Below are 19,860 nucleotides of genomic sequence, written 5' to 3'. Positions count from 1 at the left end.
CGGACACCGTAAAGTCACCATGGAGGCAAGTAGTAGCCACCATCCATCAGGGTTTGGTATTACGTCCTGTATTCCTTCCATTGTATGTAAATGATATGTCATCAATTTCGTCCTATTGCAAATACCACGTGCACGTTGATGACGTCCAGTTGTATCTAAGTGCAAAACCTATAAACGTGAAGATAACTATCGATAATCTCAATATCGACTTGTGTGCACTGTCAAAATGCTGCAGGGTGTAGGTTAAAGCTCAACCCATCCAAATGCCAAGCGGTACTGGTTGGTCATTCTAGGATCATTAGCCCGAAATATCTAGAATCCCTGCCTTCTTTAACACGAAATGGGACAGAATCAACTTCTCTCCTTCAGCAATGAGTGTAGGAGTAATAGATGAAAATCTAAATTGGACTGAGCACGTAATTGTAACTTGCAAAAAGGCATCAACATCACTCCATGCCCTGCAAAAATGCAAAAAGCTCTTTCTTCTCGACCTGAAAATGAAACTAGTACAAATACTTATACTTTCAGTTATTGATGACAGCGATGTTACCCTTCAAGTCCTTTCTCAGGAAAGCTCAAGGCCCTGGAACTGCGACTCTTCGATCACGTTTCACCATCATATGCACAGGTATCCTGCCTGAGTGCAGACAAGCTCAGAGATTTCCATACCCTCTGTCTATTGTACTGCCTTATCAATGAACAATATCCCTCACATCTCTCCTCGCCCTTAACGCTCTTGTTTGAACAACACGGCAGAGCAAAATCCTTTCTGTCCCACCCAATCGTCCAGCCACTTTCTCGAAGACCTCAGCGGCAGGAATACGACTCTGGAGCAACCTCCAGCATTATGTTAGAGAACTAAGAGCATCTCCAGGTTCAGAAGGCGGGTAATGACCATATCTACTGGAGAAACAGTAAGATTACAATTGACCCTGAAGGCACTCGTTATGTTTGTACATCCCTTTTTCCAACCTGATCTTCCTCGTTTCCCTGTATTCTTAGGTGATGCAGTCTTCATAAATTTCCTTTTCCCAAAACTCGCTATATCAGAAAAAACATATTTTGTAGACCTATATATTTTTCTCTTATCTGCCACTATCATTATTGTTATTAATGTCATTATTATTATTATTATTATTATTATTATTATTATTATTATCATCAGTATTAGTCGCTGCAGCTGCAGTAGTACAGGCAATGCCGGTATTAACCTTGTTACTTCATGGTCAGTATAATTTATTCACACTGCCACTGCAGACACTCAAATCATTTTAACAGTAGTTGTCATATTAAAATTGCAATGTAACAAATAGAGTACATATGAAACCCTGGTCCAGTGCAAGAGAAGGCCTGATGATCCTAATCAGATCAGGTTAAATAAATAAACAGATGGGTTAGGTGTTTTGTTAAATTTTAAGGCTACAAACTGAATAGAATGAGGGATTATTTGGAGGGACTCACTGTGAGTCGAAGTCAGTCATGTCAAGATATATGGTCCGAGAAAACCCATGGTGTCACTGCTATCGATGGCGACAGTCCAAAGTAAATGCTTTTGTGTCGCTGCTGACCAGTGTGTTTGGTCTATTGCTTGCTGGCACATTGCTTGAAGCAATAATTCAGTGCGAAGAACAAGGAGCTGGGTGCGTTTTGCAACAAGACGGGACTCCACTGGCTTACTAAGGTCCACGAATATCTAAATCGAAGGCTGTATAGATAGAAGGATTCGTCGCGCATCGGCTGCTGACAGTACCTTTTCCAAATAGCCAACCATCTCGCCGGCTTTCTTCCCGCGGGGATTAGTCAGCAGCAAAGCTTACATTCCACCCGTTCCAGCAACGTTGTCAGAACTGGAAAGTCGCAGCGCCACGGCCATCAAGAACGCCGCATTAGTCCTGTTTCAGAGGCCGTCTGAATGTGTTTCATACTGCATCTGACGTTCACGTCACGTACAAACACTTACAAGTCTCCTACTTCAAATGATAGACACATATTAATGATCAGAGTTGATGGAAACAGCCGCGACTACTCGGGTAGCGGGGGCTGTGTAGCGTGGATTGTGCCGCTTTTAAGGTTACAGGGCCTCGGGGAAACACACACAAGGGCTTGTCTCAGAGGGTGCAGCTCGAACATAGGAAGAACGTAGATTTAGGAACCATCTGTAAACAGTTGTTAATTGTCGTAGCTGTGTTGGGAAAGTACCAGAGCTCCAAGCGCTAACTGAAAGGACTGAAGCTCAAATCGCTATGGGCATAGGAAGTTGGCTAAAGCCGGAGATAAGTTCAGCCGAAATTTTTGCGAAGGACCTAACGGTGTTCAGAAATGATGGGCTGAATAAAGTTGGCGGTGGAGTATCTATTGATCTTAGAAGTAGTTTATCTTGTTGCGAAATTGAAGTAGATAGTTCATGTTAGTATTGGCAGAGGTCATTCTTGGCAACCGGAATAAAACAATAATGGGATGCTTTTACTGACCTCCCAATTCAGACGATACAATTGCTGAAAGGTTCAAAGAAAACTTGAGTAATTTCAAACATGTACCCGACTCATACAATTATAGTTGGTGGTGACTTCAATTTACCTCGATATGTTGCCGAAAATACATGTGTAAGTCCGGAGGTACGCATAAAACAACATCCGAAATTGTACTAAACGCTTTCTCTGATAATTATTTCGAGCAATTAGTTCATGAGACCAATCGAATAGTAAACGATTGTGAAAATATAATTGACCTCTCAGCAACAAATAATTCTGAGCTAATAACGACCATCAAACACTCCCTAACATCTACATCTACATCTATACTCCGCAAGCCACCTGACGGTGTGTGGCGGAGGGTACCTTGAGTACCTCCATCGGTTCTCCCTTCTATTCCAGTCTCGTATTGTTCGTGGAAAGAAAGATTGTCGGTATGCCTCTGTGTGGGCTCTAATCTCTCTGATTTTTTCCTCATGGTCTCTTTGCAAGATATACGTAGGAGGAAGCAATATACTGCTTGACTCCTCGGTGAAGGTATGTTCTCGAAACTTCAACAAAAGGCCGAACCGAGCTGCTGAGCATCTCTCTTGCAGAGTCTTCCACTGGAGTTTATCTGTCATCTCCGTAACTTTTTCGCGATTACTAAATGATCCTGTAACTAAGCGCACTGCTCTCCGTTGGATCTTCTCTATCTCTTCTATCAATCCACCAAAACTAAACGAAAAATGTATCTATTCAAAAAAAAGCAGATAAAAATTCGCTTGACGCCTTCCTGATAAACAATCCGCACTCCTTCCAAATTAACAAGGTGAGTGTAGACCAGATGTGGCTTGAATTCAAAGAAATATTATCGACAGCAATTGAGAGATTTACACCAGATAAATTAACAAACGAGGAGCTGATCCACAATGGTACACAAAACAGATCAGAACACTGTTGCAGAAAAAATGAAAAAAAGCATGCCAAATTTATAAGAACGCTCGAAATTGAGCGAGGTCTTCAGTGCAAGACGGTTATAACAGAGTCCACGACGAAACATTATCTCGAAGCATGGCAAAAAATCCAGAGAGATTCTGGTCGTATGTAATGTATTCTAGCGGCAAGACACAATCAACGTGTTCACTGCGCGATAGCAATGGTGGTACTATCGATGACAGCGCCGCTAAAGCAGAGTAAGTAAACACAGCCTACCGAAATTCCCACACCAAAGAATACGAAGTAAATTTCCCAGAATTCGAATCAAGAATGGCTGCCAACATGAGTAACTTAGAAGTAGATATCCGCGGGGTACAGAAGCAACTTAAATTATTCAATAAAAGCAAGTCTTCCGATCCAATGTATACCAGTCAGTTTCCCAACAAAATATGCTGATGCAATAGCTCCATACTTGACAATCATATACAACTGCTTGCTCGACGAAGGATCCGTACCCAAAGACTGGAAAGCTGCACAGGTCACACCAGTATTCAAGAAAGGCAATAGGGGCAATCGACTAAAATATAGGGCCATATCATTAACGTCGATACACAACAGGATTTTGGAACATAATATATATGTTCGAACATTATGAATCACCTCGAAAGGAATGATCTATTGACACATAGTAACAGGGATTTTGAAAACATTGTTCTTGTGTAACACAAATAGCTCTTTATTCACACGAATTGTTGAGTGCTATTAACAAAGGGACTTCGATTTATTCTGTATTACCAGAAGGCTTTTGATACCTTACCTCGCAAGCGGCTCGTAATCAAATTTTGTGCTTATGGAATATCGTCTCAATTATGCGAGGGGATTCGTGGCTTCCTGTCACAGAGGTCACAGTTGGTAGTAACTGACGTAAAGTCATCGAGTAAAACAGAAGTGGTTTCTGGCGTTCCCCAAGGTAATGCTATAGGCCCCCTGTTGTTCCTTACTTATATAAACGATGTAGGAGACAATCTGAGCAGCCGTCTTAGGTTGTTGTCGTTTATCTTTTAGTAAAGTCATGAGAAGATCAAAACCAATTGCAAAACGATTTAGATTTCAGTGTGGTGCGAAAATTGGCAATCGATCCTACATAATGAAAAGTGTGAGGTCATCCTCATGAGTAATAAAAGGAACGCTTTAAACTTCGGTTACGCGATAAATCAATCAGGTCTAAGGGCCGTAAATTAAACTAAATACCTACGAATTACAATTACGAACAACTTAAATTGGAAAGAACACACAGGAAATAATGGAGAAAGGTGAACCAAAGACTGCGTTTTATTGGCAGGACACTTAGGAGATGCAACAGATCTACTGTGAACGCTGCCTATACCAAGCATGACCGTACTGCTGCGCGGTGTGGGACCCTTGCCGGATAGGATTAAAGGAGTACATCGAGAAAGTTCAAAGAAGGGCAGCACGTTTTGTATTATCGAGAAATACTGGAAAGTGTGTCACGGACATTTTACAGGATTTGGTGTGGACATCATTACAACAAAAACGTGTCTCGTTGCGGTGGGATCTTCTTACGAAATTTCAATCACCAGCCTTCTCCTCCGAATGCGAAATTATTTTGCTGGCGCCGACCTACATACCGAGAAATGATTATCATAATAAAATAAGGGAAATCAGAGTTTGTACGCGAAAATGTAGATGTTCGTTTTTTCCACAAGGTGTTCGAGAGTGGAACAACAGAGAATTATTGTGAAGGTGGTTCGATGAATCGTCTGCCACGTACTTAGGTGTGGTTTGCAAAGTATCGATGTAGGTGTATGAACAACGATTTGTTAATATCTCTCGGTGCTTCTGTTACACCAGATGTGCAAAGTCTCGTGAAGCGGCAGGAGCGCCCGCTGGGCTTATTTAGGCCACCATTGACACGTGACAAGTAGCCACTCGAGACATGCTGGCCTGGTCGCGACCACTAAGTCACGTGTGTAGACACCCCACGCAGTTTAACCGGCTAAGGGAGAGCAGCACGTGTGCATCAAGCTGAACGGTTGCGTTTACCGCTACTGGTGCCGTGCTCATTTCGCTCGGTCACTGGGAGCAGCACGACTGTGACGTAATAATCGAAAGTGGTCAGCCAGTGTGTATAGCGGCAAGTGGGGCCGTTACTTCGCTTGACTGCCGGGGCTGCGATTCGGGCGGGAGGACGACAGCACGCGGCAATTTCTACAAGCACTATAGACAAGCGCAGAACACATGAAGATAAGCACCAAAATGAACGTTTCCCCTTCTCTATAGAAAATGTAGCTAATCATACTCAGATTTAAATTAGTTGGCATTTGACAGAGAGCGCACTGGTACGTCCACCAGGGATGCACTGTATTGCGCACAGAGCTGTACCGGAATTGTCAGCTGCCTCCGTATCGCCACTTCCACTGCTCTGAAAATGAACTCTATTTGAATTTTGCAAAAAAAAAAAAAAAAAAAAAAAGGCACATTACACTCAGGTCTGCACAACAAACAGTCCTGCCAACAACTGAGTCAGCACATGAGCAGGAGTCAGTAAATAGCGTAGAATGCTACAAATTTTTGGGTATGCATATTGATGGAAACTTGAACTGCAAGAAGCATGTCACTGAGCTTCTCACACAGTTAAGCTACTTCTGCTCTTCGTACAACTGCTAATCTTGGAAACAAACATCTCAAAAAATGGCTCTAAGCACTATGGGACTTAACATCTTAGGTCATAAGTCCCCTAGAACTTAGAACTACTTAAACCTAACTAACCTAAGGACATCACACACATCCATGCCCGAGGCAGGATTCGAACCTGCGACCGTAGCGGTCGCGCGGTTCCAGACTGAAGCGCCTAGAACCGCTCGGCCACACCGGCCGGCAAACATCTCACCCTCCAGACATATTCTACATATATCCACTCAATAGTGTCGCGTGGAATAATTTTCGAGAGTAGCTCATCACTTAGAAGGAAAGTACTGCTTGCACAGAAGCGAGCAGTAAGAAGAACATGTGGTGCTAAGCGCTAACCCACGGATGTCATGTAGGTACCTCGTCAAGGAGCTAGGCGTTTTAACTGCGCCGCCACGATATACATTTTCACCAATGAAATTCGTGATAAATAATCCATCACAATTTGAGAAGCACGGTGATGTCCATACCTACAACATTGGAGCGAAAAATAACCTTTATTGCACATTATTAAAGACGTCAGTGGCTCAGAATGGAGGTCAATACACAGCAACATTTTCTTTCAATTGTCCAATAACATAAGAATGTCTGACAGATAGCAAAGCAAGTTTTAAATCAAATTTAAAATCATTTCTTCTGGTCTACTCCTCCTATTCCACTGATGAAGTTTTACTTGAAAACTCGTAGCCAGTAAAAAAAGAAAAAAAACCAGTTAAGTGCAGTTGCATGAGTAAGGACTGAAAAAATAATGCATCCATTAATGTGAACACTAATCATGTATACATGTCCTGTAAACTGACCCGTTCCACATGGTTCAAATGACGGGCCCGTTTCGTCACAAGAGGTTTGTTTATCAGCTCGTAAGTGATGGGATATAGCGGTGTATGCCAATAAATGGGAAGACTATTTCTTTTCATCAATGTCACCACGTTCAAGAGTTCGCTGTGAGAAAAAAGACAGCCACATTAGTGACTTTTAGTTACCATAAGTGATTATCAGTATAAAGAAAAACATCGTGGAATTTACGTGTAAGCATTCGAAATAGAAGTATCCTACGACTTCATCTGGTAATCCAATGCATGGTCGATCAGTCCTGGGGCTGGTGCTTTGTACTCTATGTAACTAATGTAAATAATATTGATAAGATTTGTAATCTTGCTCGTCAACGCTTCAAAAGTCTAACATTGTCATTAGTAAATAAATTGGCATCTAAGTCTCCAGTACTCATCATGAAATGATGTAAATAAATGTAACTACCTGAAAGAGAAGTCATGTAATATTGTCATTTTGTAACTACATTTTTCTTCCGAACAGCAAACAACGTACCCATTTGCAAACGCAGTGATCCGCAGTACGATGCCTGCGTCGTCAAGTCTGTGGAAGCCATTACGCCTCACCTAGTCAAAGGTGTGTAGCCATGACCTTTCTTCTTCTTTGTAACAGTTAGCTTATGTGCAACATTTAATAGTTTTGAAATAATTGTTTTGTAATTTTTATTACTATTTGCACTTTTTCTACACTGGAGTCCAGAACTTTCTGTAATCGCAAAATGAATTTACTGTAAATGACCATCAAGATTCCGCAACAAACTCTGATTCCGACAGGAATGAAAAGTAGTCGTGCCTGCACAATCGTTGTGAGCAAATTTTCTGAAGTTTACAGCGTAAAGCCATAAAGATGCCATTTTGACTTTTTTGCTAGCTAGAATTGTCGGACACCACGGGCACACAGAGAACTGTTTTCTCACCAGTGTTTACTGAATCTCAAAGCGACATTTTAAGATTTTGGTAATGGTTCTGATACACAGGAAATATTCCTCGTAGCCCTGTACAAAATCGATCGAAAGAAGCCACATCGATAGCAAGAGCGATTCTGGCACTGACAATACAATGAAATCCACCGATTTTTGTGAGACAACAATCTACAAAACTTACAACTACCTTGAGATTTACTATTTCCCATATAGTTTCTTAGATCAAGTAGTCTGTTAGCTGGATGTCCGACAGTTTGTGATCTGTTCAGGGATGTGCAGAGACGGTCAAACTAACTGCAATGTCAACATCACTGTGATAGTGTTTGGAGCAAGAGTCATAGCTGCTACATATTGAGGACCGAATTTCGTTTGTTTCGGGTTGCTGCCGAACATATGAGGCCCTTTTTTTCCATGGTCGATCGGTCGCGAAATGGAAACCACAGTGAAAATAAAAAAATCTTTTATTTGCAAAATTTAGCTAACCTTTCAGGTAATTCTCTACATAGTCGCCGCTCCGACTTAGGAATACAGTATATAGTAGCGTTGTACCAATTTCCCAATACCCTCGTCGTAGAAGGCAACCGCCTAGGCAGCTGTTCATGTGAGCAAAGAGATGAAATCAGAGGGGAAGTCCGGGTTTTATGGAGGGTGATCAAACACTTTCCAACGAAAATTCTGCAGGAGCGTCTTCATTTCGGCTGCAGTTTGCGGCCGAGTTTTGCCATGAAGATTGTTTCAGGCACCTTTATGTGTTCAACGGGGAATAGCAGCTACCTGAGGCCCTCAACATGTAGTAGAACAAGTATCAGTAACACCATCCGTATCTATTATAGTCAGAACGTAGAGCGTTTTCTGTGTAATAAATTGAGCTACCTTGCCGGACACTGTTACGGCTTACTCGCGATAAGACACAACCAAATTTCGTTTTCGTTGATGGATTGGGCGTGCGCGACAGAGGGGTCACTGCACTCGTAAGTATGTTACTGTTACTGGTGATTTTGTAATAGTTTCCTCATAGCTACACGGAACGTATCGTGCACTTTGTTGTAACTTGAATGCTATACATATTTGAAGAGTGGAAATGTCAAACATTGTAAATGCAAAATCTCACATTTGTCAGGAGAAGCAAAAAACTGTACTCTATTTGTACTGAAACCTTTTGTACTCACAATATTGAGAAAGAATTCTGTTATCACAGAATTGTCCTGATCACCTCATTGCTACAGAATGAGACAAATTAGAAAACAAAAATTTTCTTAATGTCGCTCTAGGTGCCATACCAGGGGACTGACTGGTTTCGAGTGCCAATAAGAAAGCTTTTATTTCAAGTGCCATTAATGTGCAATATTTTGTTTGTGATAATACAGGTACAGAAAAACAGCCGTCATATTATAACTAGTAGAACTGTAGCCAACAAAATCCATTTCTTTTATCTTATAAATTTTTTACAAAAGAGTAACAGAATCATGTTCAAGGAAACATCCTTCAGTACGGACTTCTCTTTCTTACACAACTCCATTCTTGGGATCATATGTTGCAAAGTTTACTACAGAACTCCCTGTGCTGTTGAGGAAGAAGTGGCAGTTTTGTCAACAGGTCATCCTATTTGCAACTGATAAACATGGTTGGTCTTTCAGATAAAGTAGTCATGGAATATGTCAGCCATGGCCTTTCCTCTTTTGAACACATTGATATTTTTCAATTCTCCAGTTTCAGAGTAAGAATAATAATTATTTGAGGTGTATGACTATGAGGCTCTTTCATCGTACTGGGTTTACCACGCCTGCATTGATAACGAAGTTCTTGCAGCATCTTTAAATATCATTGGAACGAGTTACTTGGAGTGGGCTCGTAGCTTTATCTGACTCGACAATCTTGTGTAAATCTTGCGGAACTTGAGCTATGCTTCCCTTTCTCTGTTTTTCTATGATTGCAAAATCTGTGACATAGCTAGAAAAGCTGTTCCCACCCATCAAAAACTTTTAAACATCCCACGCTTACCAGAATCATCTTTAAAAACACAGCCGTGCTATTTTTATTTTGAGCTGCACAGTTTTGTATGATTTGGTGACAAGTTTCACATTTAAACTATTACCTTCCATTACAAAGCTGTTTTATTGATACAAACAAAAGCTTGTATGCACCCTGCTTACCACACTAACTGTGCGTCACCAGAGTGGAGGAGAGGAGAACTTGACGCATGGCACATGGATCTCCGCAGGGAAGCGAACCGGTTGGCACTAGGACTGTGCGCCGTCTAGTAATGTATATTTAAAACATTTTCTCCACGACTTGGTACTAACAACAGAGTACCAGGAACATAATAGTACTGAAACGGGTTTTGAGAAAAAATGGCCTTAGAATGTTTGACATTCTGCTCTTTATTTAAGTAACGCGATTTTTATCAACTAAAGTAGAGAAATAAACAATTACATTTTTCTCGCATTTGTGCAGTTAATAAGAACAGTGTCTGTGATTAATGCAATGAAACCTCTGCATCCCAGGAATTCCTAAGATGCGGGTACCACCGTGTGAGCCGCTGGTTATTCCTGCCCTGGCTATCGACAGAAACTTGGAAGCCCTCAAGGTCAGAGCTGACTTGAAGAATATACGTATATATGGCGGAACCACCTTCGTTATTAACAAGCTCAAGTAAGACCTATGATTCTTCAATAGTAAAGATCATGTCCGTATTTATGATAGGCTAAACCTTTGCTGTGGACACTAACAAGGAAACTTTTCTGATACCTAATCTGCAAAAGTAGCATATTAGAGTTATTCTCGAATTAAAAGGCTTTACCGCAGCAATCAATGCTTATAACGTAATTGTATAAAATTTTACTACAATTTATGATTTGGAGAACTGATGAGATTAAAAAATGCACGCGAATTTAAATGACTCTGGCTCTGAGCACTATGCGACTTAACTTCTGAGGTCATCAGTCGCCTAGAACTTAGAACTAATTAAACCTAACTAACCTAAGGACATCACACACATCCATACCCGAGGCAGGATTCGAACCTGGGACCATAGCGGTCGCTCGACTCCAGACTGTAGCGCCCAGAACCGCACGACCACTCCGGCCGGCAGAATTTAAATGATTAAGGTATTCAGCCAGATTGATTAAAATCGCTATGAGCAACTATGTTTTTTTAAACAGAAAATTGATATCAAATTCAAAACTCACTACTTCAGTTTTAAAAATAACATTTTCTAGCTATAAGGGAACATATTTCTAAGGAAAATGCAAAATATCAAAAGAAACGTAGTAACCAAGCCATTTTTAATTGTATTTAATTCAGGTACAGCACTTTCCCAAACAAGTAGCCTGAATTGAAAGTTTCTAGTAATGTTACTGGCCAATGGCTTGCGCCTGCACTTCATACGAGGCCGTGCTGAAAAGTATGTCCCCGATTTTCTTATGTGAAACGCTTAAAGCTTTTTAAATAAATCAGACGTTATTGACATTATATACCTTTATTCTTCATGTCTAATTATTTACTTCTCAACATAATCACCCTGGCGACGAACACATTTCTCCCAAAGAGAGACCAGTTGGTTGATACCGTCACTGTGCAGTGTTTGACTTTGTTGGTGGAGCTACAACGTTACCTCTGCTTGCACCGCTTCATCACTTTTTCTTTCTTTCTCTTGCGTGTGCCGGTTTTCCCGCACAGATGCAGTGTCGGCATGGTTAATCGGATGTGGCAATGTTAGTTAAGGGGTGGCCGGATGCCCTTCCTGCCGCCACCCTGTACCCCCCCGGGAAGAAATTAGCGTACCCCAACTGTCTGCGACGAGTGTAATCCATGGAATAGTGCGAAAGTGTTCAGATGTCTGCGAGCCTTGTAACTGAGGCGGACGTGGGGACCAGCCCGGTATTCACCTAGGGGGATGTAGAAAATCGACTAAAAACCACATCCAAGCTGGCCGGCACACCTGCCCTCTTCGTTAATCCGCCGGGCGGATTCGATCCGGGGCTGGCGCACCTACCTGAGTCCAGGAAGCAGCGCATTAGCGCTCTCGGCTAACCTGGTGGGTTGCATCGCTTCATCACTATCAAAGTGAAATCCTCAAAGGTGTTCATTAAGTTTGGAAACCGATGAAAATCGGATGGGGCCAAGTCGGGGCTTTATGGAGGATGACCAATGATAGTGAACCCAAAGTGTTGGATTGCTTCAGATGTCACAGCACTCTGGCATTGTCATGCTGAAGGAGATGGTGCTCCATGTGTGGACAAACTCTTCGAATTCCAAACTCGGTAACAGCACGTAGTTTCTCACACACTGAGATAGTGAAGTTACACACCCCCGAGTAACACTGTACAATTCGGAAGGGTCTAGCGGCGGAGGGCTGCAAATATGTAAACGTGAAGAATAAATATGTATACTGAAGAGCCAAAGAAACTGGTACACCCGCCTAATATGTGTAAGGCCCCCGCGAGCATGCAGAAGCGCCACAACAAGACGTGGCATTGACTCGACTGATGTCTGAAGTAGTGCTGGAAGGAACTGACAACATGAATCCTGCAGGGGCTGTCCATAAGTCCACAATAGTATGAAGGGGTGTAGATCTCTTCTGAACAGCACGCTGCAAGGCATGCCAGATATGGTCAATAACGTTCATGTCTAAATTAGAATTATATTAATATCTTCAGCTACTGATGGGTGTTGATATATACCAACAGGGACAGGTGAAAATGTGTGCCCCGACCGGGACTCGAACCCGAGATCTCCTGCTTACATGGCAGACACTCTGTCCATGTGAGCCACCGAAGTCACAGAGGATAGTGTGACTGCAGGGACTATCTCGTGCACACCTCCCGTGAGACCCACATTCTCACCTTGTATGTCCACACACTACATCCGTAGTGTCCCACCCCAATACACTCATTACTCGTGGAAGACATTCTTACCAACTCCCGTAAGAGTTCGGGGAATATGTGTGCATCTGCACAGAAGAAGAAGAAGGTCATGGCTGGTATTGCCAGAACTATATATTTCTGTGGATATGGTGTCTGTTGTTTCGGACATGTCCGAAACAACAGACAGTCTCTGTTGATATATATCAACGCCCGTCAGCAGCTGAATGTATTAATATAATTCTAATTTCGTTCTAGACGGCTGCAGGTCATCAGTGGTGTCTGTTCTTTCGGGCATGTCCGAAAGAACAGACACCTATCCATATAAATATATATGTTCATGTTTGGGGAGTCTGGTGGCCACCAGAAGTATTTAAACTCAGAAGAATGTTCCTGGAACCACTGCGTAGTAATTCTGGATGTGTGGGTTGTCACATTGTCCTGCTGGAATTGCCCAAGTCCGTCGGAATGTGCGATGGAAATGAATGGCTGCAGATGATCAGACAGAATGCTTACGTGTGTGTCACCCATCAGAGTCGTATCTAGACATATCAGAGGTCCCATATCACTCTAACTGCACATGTCCCACAACATTAGAGCGCCTCCACCAGCTTGAACAGTCCCCTGCTGACATGCAGGGTCCATGGATTCATGAGGTTCTCTCTATACCCATATACGTCCATCCACTCGATACAATTTGAAACGTGACTCGTTCTACCAGGCAACTTGTTTCCAGTCATCAACAGTTCAATATCGATGTTGACGGGCCCAGGTTAGGCGTAAAGCTTTGTGTCGTGCAGTCATAAAGAGTACACGAGTGGGCCTTTGACTCCGAAAGCCCATATCAATTATGTTTCATTGAATGGTTGGCACACTGACACTTGATCAAAGATGTTTACTAAATGTTTTGAAAGCCATGTTTCTGCTACTCATTGCACGGTATTACAACACCCTTATTATTAAATGTCATTTTCCTTGCTATAGATATGTATTGCATTGGATGATGATTGAATCATTAATGTGCATTCACTAATCCATATTATTTCCGTGGCGCACACATCCACAATTCATCAGCACTGGAAGACAAACAATAAAACATTCCAGAAATGTATTCACAATTGTGAATATGATCAGACTCCAGCTGGTCCAAGTATTGCTGACAGTGAAAATCTGTGCTGGACCAGGACTCAAACCCACATTTCCCGATTTATGCGAGCTGTCACTTTTACCACCTCAGCCATCCGAGCATTCCTCCAGGACCGGCCCAAACGTCTGTATGTCACCGTGTGTCTACGGCCTGTACTTGCACAATTGCTGTGATTTCTGCACATGGAGAGACACTGGATTATTGTCACGGCCTTGTTGTGGCATGAAATACTATACTGCAGTGCCTGCGTGTTTACAATGTAGCCTACCCTACAATGTTCTTCACACATGCATGCATGGATATCTTATGGACATTGCAGAGTCCATAATAAAAATGCAGGCACTGCAGTATAGTACAATATACTAAAGTGCTAAAAAACTGGTATAGGCAAGCGTATTCAAATACAGAGATATGTTAACAGGCAGAACACGATGCTGTGGTCGGCAATGCCTATATAAGAAAACAAGTGTCTGGTGCAGTAGTTAGATTGGTTACTGCTGCTACAATGGTAACTTATCAAGATTTAAGTGTGTTTGAACGAGGTGTTATAGTTGGCCCACGAGTGGTTGGACACAGCATCTCCGAGGCAGTGATGAAGTGGGATTTTCCCATATGACCATTTCACGAGTGTACCGTGAATATCAAGAATCCAGTAAACATCAAATCTCTGACATCACTGTGGCCAGAAAAGGATCTTGCAAGAACGAGACCAATGATGACTGAAGAGAATCGTTCAGTGTGATGAAAGTGCAACAATTCTGCAAATTGATGCAGATTTCAATGCTGGGCCATCAACAAGTGTCAGTGTGTGAACCATTCAATGAAACATCATCGGTATGGGCTTTCAGAGTCAAAGGCCAACTCGTGTATATCCTTGATGACTGCATGACACAAAGTTTTACAGCTCACCTGGGCCTGTCAACACTGACATTGGACTGTTGATGACTGGAAACAAGTTGCCTGGTCGGACAAGTCTTGTTTCAAATTGTATCAAGTGGATGGACGTGTATGGGTATGGAGACAACCTCATGAATCCATGGACCCTGAAAGTCAGCAGGGGACTGTTCAAGCCGGTGGAGGCTCTGTAATGGTGTGGGGTGTGTGCAGCTGAAGGGATATGGGACCTCTGATACGTCTAGATACAACTCTGACAGGTGACACATATGTAAGAATCCTGTCTGATCACCTGCAGCTATTCATGTTCACTGTGCATTCCGATGGACTTGGGCAATTCCAGCAGGACATGGCGGCAGCCCACACATCCAGAATTGCTACAGAGTGACTCTAGGAACATTCTTCTAAATTTAAACACTTCCAGTGGCCACCAAACTCCCCAGACATTAACATTATTGAGCATATCTGGGATGCCTTACAACGTGTTGTTCAGAAGAGATGTCCACCCCCTCATATTCTTTCAGATGTATAGACAACCCAGCAGGATTCATGGTGTCAATTCCCTCCAGCAGTACTTCAGACATTAATCAAGTCCATGCCATGTTGTGTTGCAGCACTTATGCGTGCTTGCAGGGGCTCTACATAATGTTAGGGAGGTGTACCAGTTTCTTTGGCACTCCATTGTATAATAAAACATTTCATCTCATACAGTCTCTAACCCTGCAGTAGCCACACCACTTACCCCTCTGCCACTGACAATAACAGCTAACTTTACTTAGCTCACGGTCGATCTGACCAACGTCAATTAAAATAAGGCAAGTCTTAAAACATTATTATCTCTGTAAGTATTTTTGTTTGTTACTGAGAAGGAAAAGCTCTTAATGTCAGCTGATGTTTTTGGATTCAGTTGTTGTTTGCTAGAGCATATTATTATAGAATACAGCTTATATTATTATAAAATATGCTGAGAACAGTGAGACACACAAATACTTGATTAGGACCGCAGTTTGATGACCACTGCTATACACCCTTGAAACACCTACAAATTTGATCATGTGTTTTTGCTGCTATATTGTGTACACTCACCAGGTAGAATTTTGTTATTTGCTATCCTTCCTGGTGTTGCAGTTTTAATGGCCTATTCTGAATAAACTAAGATACTCTTGTTGCTACTGAGATACTAAAACATATTCCCTTTTTTGCAGGACAGATCTCCATGGTCTAAGTCTGGATCTGTCAGTGTCCTTCCCACACATCTACATGGTATCTGACTATGACATCGATGGCCGCATTCTGGTTGTTCCGCTTAAGGGTCGCGGAGAGTTCCGAGGGAATTTCAGTGAGTTGCCATGCAAACACATTTGTACATCTACATTCATGCAAACCACTGCAGTACCATATATTAAGGCTTCTTCCTGTTCCATTCACATATGGAGCACGGTAAGAATAATTACATGCTGTAATTAGTCTCATATCTCCTTGGTGATTCCTACACAAGTAGCACTCAGATGGTATTAGTATATTCCTAGATTCAACACTTACAGCTAATTCTTGAAACTTTGTAGGTATGCTTCTGTGGGAATTGCATCTAGCTTCACGTGTTTGATGGTTCAGTTCTTCCAGCATCTCCATTACGCTCTCCCATGGGTCAAACAAAACTGTGTCCATTTGTGCTGCTCTTCTTTGTATATGTTCAGAACCCCTCTCCATTCTATTTGCTAAGGCTCTCACACATTTGAGCAATACTGTAGGTTTGCCCGAAAAGTGTTTTATTGACCGATTGCATTTCCCTAGTATTCTACCAATGAACTAAAGTCTGACACCTGCCTTATCTATGATTGAAACTATGTGGACATTCCATTTCATATCCCTAGGAATTGTTACTCAGGTGGTTTGAGAACAGTTTTTGACACAAGCGAATAAACATTTGCCTCTTTACCCCTCCCTTGTACACTTTCATACGTGTCAGCTTTTGCTGCTCATTGTGATATGAACTGTATACAAATTGTGCACTTGTACCTTCGGGCATTCTTCTCAGCTTGCCGTCCTAAGCAGTTGCTACTTATTATGATACAGCCTCTACGGAAATCTTTACTTGTTACCTCAAGTGACGGCTTGTGTACCTTGGGCCTCACCCTGGCCTTGATTATTACACTGGGGTATTTTTATGATATAAAAAGTGTAGTGATGCACAGAGTGTAACTGTCATTATAAAATAATATACTTGCTTAATTAAGATGAAATATAAAAGTGAAAAGGTCTCTTGAACTACCCCTACCAGTATTACATTGTGTGTCCATAATGTATAACAGCTTTAAATACTTCATATCAATTGAAATTCATCTATGTGACAATTTCTTGAGCCAAATGGAGTGTATTAATGTGATTTTCATGTAGGCTGACACATCGGTGTGTCTGTTCCACCCTTTAAGCGACCCTTCAGAATATAGGAGAGGATTCAATTTGATTTTATGGGTATTCCATCCATAACTTTTTATGTTGTTAATGGGAGCTAAAAGAACATAAAAAATTAATTTTTCCAATGTGTTCGTGAGTGTTAGTTAATCTCAATATAAACTTCTATCCAAAACTGACACTGAAGTTAAAGAAGAGACCCAAAGCATTTATCCTGGAAGCAAAATGCAGAGTTAATGGTTCATTTCATATAAACTCAAATGGAAGATGGGCTGAGTATGTATTGCTAGAGGTGCATTGCATGATTTCATTTTTAAATTATTAAGACCCAGATGTTATACCAGGTGTCGCTCAGCAAGGATGAAAAGTGTGATATGGCTAAGGCCTAATTGTTATTCATCTTAAATTTAGCATATCAGATAAAATTAGTTGCAGTCTTAGGCTTTTCACAGATGATGTGGTAACCTGAGAGGAAGAGTACATAATCCACTAAAAATCGTAGCAATGTCCAATAATATCCTGAAAAAGTATCAAACCGTTGAAAGTAGAAGTTCATCCCTATTAGTTGTACTCTAGAGAAATATAAAATTGTGCACCGCATAAACACAACAGTGAACAAACTATGACAACACGATTTATGAGACAGTCATGTCATACAATTATCTTGAAGTAAACAAGGCACATGAGTATGAGGTAGAATGATCATAGGCTTTGTTCTAGATGAAGCTTTGGTTTATTGGTAGGGTGCCATGAAGTACTATCCACCTATACAGAGACTGCTTACAAAACACTTGTACAACCTATACTGAAGACTGCTTTAGGCGGATCTGTACCTAGTTAAATAAACAGAGGACATCGATTGCATAGAAAGAAGGGTAATGTGTAAATGTGAATGGCCACAAGTGTGTTGTTGTTATTCCAAGTGGGCACATAAAATTATTCTTAAATGAAATTTTGTTTGTAGTGAGAACAAAAATGATGTTCTCATTTTACAGAATTTGGATTTGTGGTGCACTTCAATTTTTGCAAAGTGTTCACATTGTGGTGCAGTGTTCCAGAAAGTCAGTGAGCAGCGAGCTTGCAGTCAAAGAAAAAGGTCATCATGGAACTTTTGTGAACAGCTTTGGATATCTTTGCTGGGGTAGATGTGGGATGTTTCCACTGTTGGCTTTGCTGTTTGTCCTCTGGTGTGAGATGGTGGCATTACATAAGGTCATGATGACTTCCTTACTTGACTGCAGGGGCTCTCTGCTCATTAAGTTCTTCAAGTGCAGAACCACAGTCAATGTGCAGCACTTTGAAAACACTTTGCAGAAGCTGTGACACGCCATAAAGTCAAAATGCCCAGGAATGTTGTTGGATGGAGTCACAATAATGGCTGCCAACACACTGCCAATCGAATGAAGGCTATGCTTCACCAATTTGGCTGGGAAACACTGCAGCATCCTCTGTACCTCCTAAATCATTTGCCATATGATTTTCATGCCTTTGGTCACTTGGACAAAGACAAATGTGGACATCCGTTTCAGTCAGAGAAGGATGTGCATGGGTGGGTATGGTTGTGGATCCATCATCAGCTAACCATGTTCTATAAAACAGGAACTATTTGTCTCATCTCCCAGTGGGTTGAATGTCTTAATGCTTGAGGTGATTACTTTTGAATGGAACCATTCTGTGGTCTCTTTTTGGCAGGTATTTGGTTTTCATTTGACTGTCCCTTATAGAAGGCATGGGAAATTAAATATTTATTGTGTGTCAAGGTTTCTATTTCACTCTTCCTCTTTGACATCAGCTACCATCCATCAAGATGAATCTGTCAATTTCCAGCGATTTCCATTTGATGTTTCGATTTGAACAAGAAGTCAGCTAAAATTCCATACATGCTTTCACTTTCCTTAATGGATATAAGAAATTTATCATTTTTAGAGCCTTCTTATGTTATGATGGAAGACACTAAATGCAATTTCTTTAGTGTCCTTGGCATTGTCCAAGCTGCAGTATTTTGATGCTGTTTCAACTTAACTATATTTATTCTATAGCTCTAACTCTGAGATGGATTTACCCTAAAAATGGTTATCAAAAACACTGGATATCACTGGGATACGATGGATACTACTTTGTTCAGGCTGCATGCTTCTAACAGTTAGCTGTGCAAGTAATATGAGGGTGAGCCAAATGAAAACCTTAAATATTTTTTAAATATTATTTACTGTGCAGAAATGGTACAAAGCTGTATCACTTTTCAACGTAATCTCCCCCAAGCTCAATGCAAGTCCTCCAGTGCTTACAAAGTGCATAAATTCCTTTAGAAAAAAATTCTTTTGGTAGTCCGCACAATCACTCATGCACTGCGTGGCATACCTCTTCATCAGAATGGAACTTCTTTCCTCCCATTGCGTCTTTGAGTGGTCCAAACATATGGAAATCACTTGGGGCAAAGTCTGGTGAGTATGGTGGATGAGGAAGACACTCAAAATACAGGTCTGTGATTGTTGCAACTCTTGTACAGGCAGTGTGGGGCCTTGCATTGTCATGTTGCAAAAGGACACCTGCTGACAGCAATCCAAGTTGCTTTGATTTGATTGCAGGCCGCAGATGGTTTTTTAGGAGATCTGCATATGATGCACTGGTGACAGTGGTCCCTCTCGGCATGACGACTTTTTCATCCCAAAAGAGTGTCAGCATAACCTT

At 41.5% G+C, this 19,860-nt stretch overlaps 1 protein-coding gene across 1 annotated transcript in view; it reads left to right on the top strand.

Moving 5' to 3' along the window:
- The window catches only part of LOC124777660 (circadian clock-controlled protein daywake-like), a 60,630-nt gene that overhangs the window by 24,159 nt on the left and 16,611 nt on the right, over positions 1 to 19,860 (top strand). Inside the window, exons 2-4 of the mRNA XM_047253142.1 lie at positions 7,413 to 7,505; positions 10,356 to 10,503; positions 15,960 to 16,093. Coding sequence (XP_047109098.1) covers positions 7,413 to 7,505; positions 10,356 to 10,503; positions 15,960 to 16,093 — 375 coding nt within the window. The remainder of the gene's footprint in view (positions 1 to 7,412; positions 7,506 to 10,355; positions 10,504 to 15,959; positions 16,094 to 19,860) is intronic.

The sequence above is a fragment of the Schistocerca piceifrons genome, chromosome 2 (assembly GCF_021461385.2).
Source record: "Schistocerca piceifrons isolate TAMUIC-IGC-003096 chromosome 2, iqSchPice1.1, whole genome shotgun sequence".
NCBI classification, from domain to species: domain Eukaryota; kingdom Metazoa; phylum Arthropoda; class Insecta; order Orthoptera; family Acrididae; genus Schistocerca; species Schistocerca piceifrons.
Note: the sequence above shows the minus strand (reverse complement) of the source record. Positions and strands in the feature narration are given on the sequence as shown.